At 47.1% G+C, this 11,814-nt stretch overlaps 1 protein-coding gene across 2 annotated transcripts in view; it reads left to right on the plus strand.

Moving 5' to 3' along the window:
- The first annotated feature begins 561 nt into the window (after positions 1-561).
- LOC102383779 (hemoglobin subunit alpha-1-like) overlaps positions 562-11,814 on the plus strand; it is a 22,789-nt gene continuing 11,536 nt past the window's right edge. The window contains exons 1-3 of one of the 2 annotated variants that reach the window (XM_006020871.1): positions 7,494-7,530; positions 9,622-9,718; positions 9,825-9,942. In XM_006020871.1, coding sequence (XP_006020933.1) covers positions 9,685-9,718; positions 9,825-9,942 — 152 coding nt within the window. In that variant the 5' untranslated portion in view covers positions 7,494-7,530; positions 9,622-9,684. Of the gene's footprint in view, positions 668-7,493; positions 7,531-9,621; positions 9,719-9,824; positions 9,943-11,814 lie in introns of those variants that run through there. The other variant, XM_006020872.1, reaches the window with a different exon arrangement.

Genomic DNA, 11,814 nt, shown 5'->3' on the forward strand with positions numbered 1-11,814 from the left:
AGTTTCATGACCTCCTGGTTAATTTCCTCCTGGCATTAGGCAATCTGACCATCTATCTGACCAGAAAGGAGGCTCTGGCCAGGGAGACCCCCTAGGGACTGTGGAGCTGTCTTCCAGTCTCATCTACTCACATCACCAGGAACAGTTTCACTGAGTTGTGGTCACTGCTTCCTTAGACTCATTCAAGAGCCAGTGGGTGCTGGCCAGTGTGCTCTGCTCAGTGTCCCTCCTTGGAGCTCTTGTTATGAACCTATGATCCTCCCCCTTCCAGTCCCTGTTATCTCATTAGTTGTCCCCAGTACTTTGTTGTTATGCCTTCAGTTGCCTCCCTAACTAAGGAAGTCTCACAGGTTTCTTAGTAGACTTAGACTCACTGTTCCCCATTGCATAGCAAATAGGCCTGACTACTTCCAGCTGGGACCTGAGGCTGAATCTTCTCCAGATGGGTCTAGGCTCATAACAACACCTAGTTTGTAGTTCCTTCTTGCCCAGAGAGGGTTTGAGTCAGCATCTCTCTGAATTCCCAGACAGTGCTATAACCCTCAGCAAGATCTCTTTTCCTTTGCTGGCTCCTGCTTGCTCCTGGGCAGTAGTGGGATCATCTTCTCTTCTTCACAGGGGGCTGAGCATGTGCACATGTGCACGCTCTCCTTCCCCTTGCCAGCAGGTAAGTTTCTGGGGGAAGCAAGGGCACAGATTGAGACTTCTGCAGTGAGGGAGGGGGTGGGGCAGAGGCAGGGGCAGGGACAAGTGGGGCCCTGGCCAGGCCGGGTGGTAGGACAAATCGGAGCCTGGGTGGCTCATCCAGGGCCATGGGGGACTCCTGCCCCTGTGCCAGTGGAGGCCCAGGGGGCACATGCCCCCCTCATCTGTATGCGGGGTGGAGGTGGCTGCCGCTGCACACTGGGCTTTGTGTACTGCTGCTAGTGCAGCTGCCTCGACAGCCATGCGACACCATGTGCATCCCATCATGGGGTGGGCAGGGGGTATGGCTCAGCCCAGCAGCGGTGGGATGGATATAGCATCGTGCCACTCCTGGGGCAGTGGCATGCAAAGCCCAGTGTGCAGCGGCAGCTACCTCTGCCCCCAACAAAGAAATGGGGGGGGGGGGGGGCACATGCCCCCTGGGCCTCTGTCGGGGTGCGCACAGTGGTGGGAGCCCTTGCACACCCCTGGACGAGTCTCCTGTCCTCCAATTGTCCCACGGCCTGGCCAGGCTGGGGCCCCACTCATCCCAGCCCCTTCCCTGCCTCTACCCCACTCCCTCCCTCAATGTGGGGGCCTTGATCTGCCCTCCCCCCCACAAGCCCCTTCCCCTTCACAGAATAGACAGACAGGTGCTTGCCTGCTGTGCTGTGCAGTCAGTCATCCACACAGCAGGCTGTGATCCTGGCTGCATGCACATCCCTTCCCACTCGGAACCCACTGCCCCACATTTGGGGGAGCTAAGCAAGCCCTATTAGCCCCAGCCTTCCACGGTCTATGACTATGCAGCCCCTCCCCACCCTGGTCCTCCTTTTAAAACTAGACCAGGGGTTGGTAACCCCTAGCATGTATGCCAGAGCATGACACGCATGCCAAAGTATAGCACACAAAGTCATTTTGCTTGGCATGCATGCCTTGGAGCACATTACCAAAAGAATGGGATCTTAGCTAGTACACTTCAGGACTGACACGGCAACATGGTTGATAAAAACAGAAAGGCTTTATTTATTACAATATGTAATGAGCCCTAACCCAAAGTCCAGTATCATGCATCTGTGGAAGCACTTGTATAGCACCCCACAGGCAAAGAGATGGTCCATCCTTACGGCTTCCTCCAAGATGTGAATCCGTAGCCTGAGAAAAGCTGGGCACTCAGTTGCAGCTATTATGCTCAAGTATTTTTTTTCTCTTTAAGTGTGCTTTGCGAGCAACTTTGTTTCATTCTTACACTCTTTAATTGTATAGTTTCAAAGCTTTCCTTCTTGATAGTTGGTCAATTAAAGTCCAAACAAAGCAGGTAGGGAGGGATAATCATATTACTGCAACTGTTACCTGCTCGGATCCTCTTTTGGGTCATCCAGTTGTGAAACTTGTTTTTGCAAGTTTTTGATCAGTCCAGAGGTTACAATTCAATTGAATGGGATGGGTCTTGATTGACTCAATGGGACACTATGAGGCACTGATAATAGGATACCGTTTTGCGTAGTAGTTTTAACAGTGGGGCAGAGCTCAAAATATTGAACCAGTGATGGTCTATGGAGACATTTACAAAATCCCAAACAGACAATGAATGCCTGTTCCAAGAAATATGTCCTAATCAAGGGAAGATGTGTCAACAAGGAAGATAGTTATATAGGGAGATGCAGTTATTTATGAATGGTTTAGCATAATAAAACATCAGGTATATTTGCAACTAGCACAAGAGATTAAATCATTGGAATTGCTTCATTTTGCATGGCCCTAGTCACAATCTTGCATTCTTATGCAAGATGCACTGTTACTGTAAACTGGTCATTTAAATTTCATGTGTAGGTCTGGCCAAGCTTTCACAGTCGGCAGGGTGGACAGTGGAGACAGAGTCAGGCTGTGCTGCCACAACAAGGATCAGGCCCCTTGCAGCTCCCCCATCATCTGCCCAGAGACACCTGTGCACCCACTACTGGCAATAAACTGGGTTGGGGCTCTGTGGACCCCAGTACAGCTGCTTGCAGGCTCCCTGCTGCCTGTCATGAGCAGCCTGGGGTCTGTGGCAGGCTGCAGGGACCTGCCCAGTAGCGCTGTTCAGTTTTCCAGAAACCCCTGCACCTATCTCCTTGAAACTTGGCAGGTCTCATGCCCTCAGAAGGGGCTACCATCCCTGTTGTTTTCATCTAAATCTGCTTTAACACACACACATACATTACATACATTACATGAGTTTTGCTTTCAACAGTTTGAGCTGCAGTTTCACAGAAATCCCTGTCCCTATCTCCTTGAAGCTTGGCATGCTTTGTGCCCTCAGAAGGGTTGCCATCCTTGCTGTTTTCATCTAAATATGCCAAAAAATTACAAAGTTATAGGTATTTCAGTGATTCTCCATTATAGTCTATAGCCAAATCACCAAAGCTCTCTGAATTAGTGCCGAATCTTTCGAACCTGATTCGACTGAATTGATTCGGGACAGTGATCTGAATGTCTGAATTGAATCACTGTCCTCTGAATCAGCCAAATCTGAATTGAATACTTCTCTATTTGCACAGGCCTACAAATTTGCTCCCTACACATGCTGTCTACACATTCCTTACTGGGCAGTAATTACTTGGCAGTTAATTTACTACTTGCATTTGCACATAGCAAATTTACTGATGAGTAGAGCAAATTACTGCGCATTAAGGGTCTGCACATATAGATTCAGAAGCTTACTACACAATAATTTGCTCTACTGCACAGTATAGCATCTCACGTAGATGTGCCCACTGTGTCTCAGAGGGATTTGGGTTTTTTTGATTGCTGGCTGGTTCTAAGAAAAGAACACAACATTAAGGCTAGCAAGACCATTGGATAGCGTCATATCATATATTATCATATAGCTAGGAAAAGTGACAACTGTAAAATAGTAACTAATAAAACATATAACTAATAATAGTAACTAATAAAACATATAATAGTATAATATTAAATTATGTTAATATAATAAACATAATGTATTTATATTATTACATATGTATTTATTATATTATTTATGCATTATAGAATTATAATAAACATATAATAATATAATAAGCATATAATAAATATGTTTATTATATATAATAAACATATAATAATAGTAACTAATAAAACATATAATATCATATATTATCATACAGCTAGGAAAAGTGACAACTGTAAAATAGTAACTAATAAAACAAACCATGTGGGAGCTTGACAAATAAAATGTTCCTGGAGCTATGTATGTATCTATGAGACTCCCAGCATACCTCAAACTCTGTAACAGGCAGTCTACACTAGCCTTCTATCAACCACACATGGTTCCAAACCATTAATCAAGTGATCAAAGTTATTAGAAATTGGCTGTAAGACATGAGAACAGAGAAATACTGTCTGCTTCTTTATGAGCTATTGAATGCGTACAAGGTTTTTGGGACTTCAGATCTGCGAGCTGGACTCACAGGTGTCTGGTTCTGCATCCTGTACTCAGCACAGGCAGTATAAGTGCTTCTCACAATCTACATTTTACAGATGTATTTGGTTTCCCCAGACAAGTTGGAAAGTCGTGATACTACATATTAGTATGCATAGGTGTGCTGATGTACATTTGGGCATGTTAAAGTATATTTTTTTTCCTTTAATGAGGGAACTTGCCCATTTCCAGAAATCAGTGCAGATGAATTCGTTCTTACGACAGGTTAACTGTGAACAGACGCAAAATAGCAGCAAATCAACATTCAGCACTTGCTCACCTGCACCCATGACAATATACAATAGAAGAGAAATTTAACACTAAGCAGTTTTCTTTCTGTGAATGGATCTATGCTACCTGGATGGAGGACACAGGCAGGCCTAGGGACGGAAGCTTCACTGACTTTTGTCAGTGACAGCCTGTTAGCACCACTGTCCACCAGATAGTACTTAGGGATCATTAAAGCTAAATTAACCCTTAAATGGAATGTGAAATATGAATGCAGACAACTCTGTGTCCTAAAATCAAAGTTTCACTTAAATGCAGACAACTCAGTGTCTTAAATTCAAAGTCTTGGACAACTCAGTGTCCTAATATCAAAGTCTAATTTTATTAGTACAACAAATATTATCTTAACAGTTTCTCTTTTCACAGAGAGAAAAACATTCAGTACAATAATCCCAACCAATTCCAGATGTTACTTTGCACGACAGAAAAGATGGTCACTCCATTCCTGGAAGCAAAGGGTACATCATGGGCTGGCATGGTCCAGACAGTATGGGTGTGCGAACTGGGCCCTATTCGATTGGGATTCAGGTTTGGCCCGAATCAGGAACAGTAATTCAATTAGTTGATTTGGATCACTATCCCTGATTCAATTTGGCCAAATCCAAATCTGAAGATTCAATGCCGATTCAGAGAATCAGCGATTCAGACACAGACACAGCTTTAAAAGTTTTTTCTACGTACCTCGAGGTACCAGCGTGGCTTGGGATCACTGCAATGCTGGGGCGCATGGAGCTTCCCACAGGAGTGTGGAGGTCCCCCCCCAACGTGCTTGGTGGTGAACCCAGAAGTGGACCAATAGTACTATTGAAAGAAAATTCTTTGAGCAAAACAGAATAAATTGAGCCATTCAAATATGGGCTTGTGGCCCTTTTAACATGTGCCTGAAAACTTAGTTCTAAACTAGTAGCCAGATTCCAGATTTCTACTTACAAATCTTCCAGAGAGTCTCTCTCTCATGGAGGCACACCTTTTGTGCCTGTGTTCCCAAAATGACTGCCTGTCTCCTTCCCAAAATGTCTGCTGCAGGAAAAAGGAAGAACGAGCTCCCCCATCCCTTAGGAATTTTTATATCCCAGTCACCTAGGTGACCAGGTTGACTGAAACCAGGCAGGGTGAAAAAAACAGAGGGGGCTGGGCTGCCCATTACAGAGGTGAGGCAGACTGAGGAGGATTCCTTCACACCCTACACCACACCCCAACCCTCAGGGGTGTTACTGTAATGTTTTCCTGTTGGGGCTTCATCTTCCTTGGCCACCACCCCTTTCTTCTCAGCTTGGCTTTCTAGCCTAGGTCTACTGCGTTTGGACCTAGCTTTGAGGCACCAGCTCTGGTCTAGCCCTTTTGGGCACTGTGCCCCTGGCCCGTCTGCCGGGCCCCTGTCCCCTGCCTGGTTGTTCCCCTCTTGGGTGCCAGGCCCCTGGCCCCTGCCTGGCTCTGTGGCCTCACACTCTGCCTGCTCTGGGCAGGATAGAAGTGGGTCTAGCATCCCATGGTAACTCTCTTGGGCAGGAGTTCCTACCCCTGTGTCTTGCAGGGCTAAACTAACTTGCTAACTCAGGACCTGGGCTTATATGCCTACCAGAGCCCTGTCCCCCTCTACTCAGCAGACTACCCTGGGCTGCCCAAGGTGCCTGCTAATTGACTTCACTGCCCTATTGCCATGGTGACCTGCAGCTGCTGTGGCCTGCCCAGCCTGCAGTGCTCCCTTGAGGGGCTACTTCTCTCTTAAGAGAACAGAGAACCTCAGGCTCTCTGTTACAGTGTCATAGGCATAAACATCAAATAGTTATTTATGTTCTATTATGCCATACTTCCCAAGGTCAAATATGGCTTGAAATTATTAATAATTTACATTAATATTTCTTCCTTCACTACATTTCCCTATATTTGATTTCCAAAAAATCAGTTGGAGAAGTTGAAGCCAACTTCTACAGCAAGATGCAACCAAGTTACAAAGGGTCAGATGTTAAGGCTGTAACTTTCTTTTAGGATATTTTGTGACTGCATTTAAAATTCCTGGAGTAATTCCTATAGTAATGGAGAACAACAACAGGCCTAAATAAGTTAATCTCTTTGTTTTAGTATTAGAGGTTAAACTGTTACACATACCTTCTTAACTCTAAGTTAATTACATTTTTGCCTGGGGACATGGATGATGGATGCTTAAACTCCACTGTTACGGCAGCTTTTCAGCTATTTTTATTCTATATATCTCAACCCATTTGCCATTATGAACCTGGAACCAATTAAGCTGGGAAGTTCCATGTTTCAAGACTTCTGATTGAAACAAAAATTGTACTTATGAGGGCACAAGTCAAAGTGTGGATTTGTCTGGGGAGTCTCGCTGATAGGAGGGCCTGCATGCCCTGGAAACTCCTGCCACTAAGAGAGGGCTTGGTGAACAGTTTGAAAGGGGAACAAGTGGCATGCCCTCTTTCCCCCAAAATTCTTGCCCAAAGGCATTTCTGCAGTAGTGTTATCTGGATTGAGGGTATTCATCACTGTATCTTCCTTTCCCCCAACCCCTCAGGCACCTGGTGTTTCCCTGTTGAAGCCTCATTATTTCTTGGATCTTTGTCTGAATGTTTCTCCTTTTGTTTTAATCACCCCCTTACTCTAACTGATCATTTCACTCTGGTTGCTTCTTCCCCTCTCTATCCTGTCCCTCTCCTTCTCACTCATTTCCCACCTTCTTCCCCTTTCTCTGTCTTTTCCCCATACCCTTCCCCAGTCACTTCCCTGCCCCTTTTCTCTTCCCTCTCTCACCTCCTCTCTCCATATTTTCCCCTTCTGACCTCTTTTCTTTCTCTTTATCCCCAGACTCTCATTCTGTTTTAGACCCTTACCCTCTCCCTACTTTCTTCTCTTCCTTCAATCGGTGCTACTCCCTCTTTTTCCTCTAACACTTCTTTTCCTCTTCCCCTCCCTTCCCTCTTTCCCTCCCCCACCCTTCCCTCCTGCCTCCATACCTTTCCCACCCTAACAGTTGGTTACCCCCAAGTTCCACAGATGGAAACTTCCAGAGTCTGGCAGCAACCTCCATTTCCAGGCAGTCCCTGTCAGTTGGAGGTGCCAATAGTGTGGATTAAGGCTGGGTAAATCACTCTAGTCTGGGACTAGGATGGTGGATAGGGAGCAACCCAGCCTAGACCTAGGCCCCCAGCTCCACTGTCTAAGCAGGCCAGTGACTCTTACCCCTTGTTTCTTGAACCTGAAATGTTATGTCCTGCTTTGGCCAGGCTGGTGAAGGACTGGGCTTGGCATTGTGTCCTCATGGCTGGTCAACTAGGTCTAGGACTGCTCTGCTATACCAGGTTGCTCAAGAAGGGTCTGGACATCATCAGCCTTTCCCCCTTCAAGTTGAAGCCCCAATATCAGTATTGTTCCCTGCTGTGTGCAGAGAACCAGAGCTAAGCTATGGCCCCAGCCTCCCTCTGTAGGGGCTAATCTGGGTGGAGCTAGGGGTCACACACCCAGTAATGCCAACTGTCACAAAACCATTGCAAGACTCAGGATTTCAAAGTCAAAATAACTTCAGCTCGCTATCTCTCAATCCAACCCTCATATCTCTGGATTTTTGCAGCTGGTAAGTGGAGGGAAAGGGGCAGGGGAATAGGTAAGGGGTGGGGGTGAGATCAAGGTCCCCGTGGTGAGGGAGGGAGTAGGGCAGGAGCAGGTGCAGGGGTAAATAGGGCCCCAGGGCCAGGTGGGTCATCCAGAGATATGTGGGGGATGGGCACAGCTCCCCAGAGCAGCACACATCCCCAGGAGATTCATGGGGGCACATGCCCCCCACAGGGCACAGATGGGCTGCCTGCTGCAGGTTGGGGCTTTGTGCCCCACTGCCTTGCCCCAGGAGCTCAGCCTCATGATGCCATTGCTGCCTGCCATGCCCTTCCCCCTGCATCTCTGGACAATGTGCCCTGGCCCCAGGGCACCATTCACCCCTGTCCCTGCTCGTGCCCCACTTCCTCCTTCACCACGGGGACCTTGATTTCCCCCCCACTCCTCCTCTTTCCCCCCACCCCTTTCCCTCCACTTACCAGCTGGGTGCTGTCTGGTTCTGACAGTGTCTCTGGGTGTGTCTCTGTCTACACCTCACTCCCAAGCCACAGCTTGCCCAGCCCTACTGCTTCTTCTCACTCCTGACCCACAGTACCCTGCATCCTGCAAGGGTGTGTGGGGACCCTCCCTCCCTGGGCTCCCTGAGGGACCACACACACCCCCACAATCCCCACAAATGACCCCCCTTCACAAATAATACCGCCACGCCCGCCCCCCCCCAGCACACACACTCTTCAAAAATAGCATCTCATAATTTACATGCCACTCTCTTGATTTTTAAAGCATTTGTTTCATGATTTTTGGCATGGTAGGGTTGGCAATACTGCACACCTCCAGCACAAGCACTGAACCACAAAGGCCTAATCTCTTCTCCTCAACTGGGGTTTCACCTCAGTATTTCTCCAGTAACTTAATTTTCATGGGGTCACTCCTTACATATCAGGGTAATTGAGAGCACATTCTGCCCTACAATCTCACTATCACTGGAGTCAATCAGAATTCCCAACATTTTGAATGGGGCCAGGAACTGACTGCAATTGCAGCTGGCTTTTAAGGCCTGGTCCTGGTTTTATAAATTCCTGAAATGACTTAACACAGACTAAACACATTTTCTAAAGTTATTTTTAATACAATTTCCCTTCTATCCCTCGTTTCCTTGGTAACTTCACTTAAAGATAGAGTGGTACACAAGTTTAGTGTCTAATGTCAGTCAGGCTCATGAAAGCCCCTTGATGGGAATTCCAGCTTCCTGCTGGCATGCTGAAAAGCTCACATTTGAGTTCCCTTTCAGCTGCTTCTACAGTGGCCTAATAGGACAGAAGCTTGGTATAGAACAGAAGAGCACTTCTAACTCATGTTGTACTACCTACAATGCTCTCTGCCCATGCAGAATGTTAATTATTTTGGCTGAAGAAAATCCAGCAATAGAAAGGCCATTATAGTGAAATATCATCCAAAATGTACATCTAAGAATATTTTCTATTACAGAGGGGTTTGGGTTTGAAAAGAACAGATTTTGCTCTTCTCTTGAAATTCAGAAGTGACCAGGGAGAGTCCTGGTTGGGAAATAGCTCATTTACACTTCCTTATTTGTGTTTTCACCTCTACTTTCTCTTCTGAAGTAAATCCAATATCTGCCTCTTCATAAGTGGCAAAGTACAGAATGAAAGTAAGTTTTCCCAGCCATGTGTAAACACCAAGATGCCCCTCCTGCTCAAGGTATGGTTTTACTCAGAGTACTTACATCTAAAATACTTGACTTCCTTGAAGAGCAAGGGCTGCAACTTGTAACATAATAGTCTGTCTGCTCCCATCACTTCCACAGGGAAATACCTGGCCATCACTATGGCTTTGTTAACTGAGGCTGATAAGAAGAATATCCGATGTACCTGGGCAAAGTTATTTGAGAATCCAGAAGAGCATGGAAAATCAATTGTGATTAAGTAAGTCATTACATTCAAAAGCTTTGTTCTTATCTATCATTTGTGTCATTTTAATACAAACTCTTGTGTGAAATCTGATATAAAATACTGTTTTCTTCTGTGTTTATCTGAAATATATCTTTTATAATCATTTTTTTCTAAGCATAACTGCTGCATACATATTCTTTTTAGTGACCTTAATTGCCTCTGAAATAAGTTATATTCACTATGTGCTTATCTTTTTTTTTTGGTTTTCCTTCACTGGAAGCTTTCAAACCTTCCCTTTTTTCTGAAATCTCCTACTCCAAATTTCTACTGCTTCTGGAGTGCAGCCTGTGAGCATTACCCCCTGTTGGGATCGAAAGGTCTGTTTTTCTCTCAAAGTTCTACTAGCCTGCAGAGAACAATTTGGTTTCAAGTAATATGAACTTCAGGTTCACCTCAAATTCTAGAACCAGAGATTGTAAGTTAAAACTTTTAAGTAAAGGGTGGAAAGGCCAGGTGGACAATGATACCAGGTAGCCTGCTTGCCTGTTTGGAATGAATTTAAATAAGACAAAAAGCATGTTCACTTGCTTTGCCTTTCCCTTCAATGTCTACCCAGGCAGACTCCTGACTGCTGCCTAGCCACATAGCTCTGCCCCAGGCAGCTCCTCCATCACTTGATGCCACCACCCAGACTGGGGATGAGCCCCCATGTCTCCTGCTAGCCTAAGCCTGCTCCAGCTCAAATTACTGTAGTCTTGGGCACATGTGTAGATGCTGCACCTGGGAGCAGTTTACTCCAGCTCAAACAGTTTTGGAGTTTATTACTTCACCTTAATTTCAACCACTGGGTGCATCCAGGAGAGTGAGTACATGCCTGTTGTGGCATTTCAAATCAGTTTGGAGATGCCACAAGATGAACGCTGGGAATGAAAAAATGTTCCCTGCATTGCATATTTGCAGTACAGACTCTAATTTTGATACCAAGAAATCCCAGTATCAAGAAAAAAACACGCTGAAAAAAAAGTGGTGCAGCACATGCTCCTGGAGTATGCCCTGAAGCAACCAGAGGCTGGGTCCTCCAAAGAGATGCTCTGGCACCCAGCCAGAGCATCTTTATGCCTACCCTATTCCCCTACCTCCTTCCCCTGCTGCTGGGGCAAATAGGAGCAGGCAAGGCTGCAGCAGTGTCTTGGATCCAGGCTCTGTCTCTGGTAAACAGAGATGTGAGGGTAGGGGGACTGTGGGGGTGGGGGAACTGCTCAGGAGGGTAGGTCCCCTGCCCATCCTCTGGCATGGTGCACAGCCCCCCACACAGCACCAGCATCAGCCATTGGGGCATTCAGTGCCTGCTACTGGCAGAGACCCCCCCACCATGGCACGATGCAGCCCCAGCTGCCTGGGACCCAGTGCTTCCTGTGCCACATGGTGTGAGCCCAGCTCGGCCCAGGAGTGTGCGCCTTTGGGTAGGACTGGACCACTCTTGTTGTCACCCAGGGCCCCCAGCACTGCACACAAGACCCACATGCCCTCGGGCTGGGCCAGGTCCTGCCTCCAAGTGCTCTGCACACTGTGAGGCAGGGCCAGCTCCATGGAGGCAGGACCCAGCCCGACCCAAGAGCATGCAGCTCCTGCGTGCATTGCCAGGGGCCCTGGGTGGCTTGGTCCTACCTGAAGGTGCATGCCCCTAGTCAGGCCGGGCTGGGACCAAACAATGTGGCATAGACGGTGCCAAGTTCCAGGAGGCCAGGGTTGCACCATGCCACACGGGGGCTCTGTCAGTAGTGGGTCCTGAGCACCCTGATGCCTACTGCTGATGTAGGGCAGGGCGGCTGTGCACCGTGCAGAGGGCGGCAGGGAACTTACCCCTCCTGAGCAGTCTCCAGCACCCACACAGCCCCCCGCCCC

Source organism: Alligator sinensis, unplaced genomic scaffold (assembly GCF_000455745.1).
Source record: "Alligator sinensis unplaced genomic scaffold, ASM45574v1 scaffold410_1, whole genome shotgun sequence".
NCBI lineage: Eukaryota > Metazoa > Chordata > Crocodylia > Alligatoridae > Alligator > Alligator sinensis.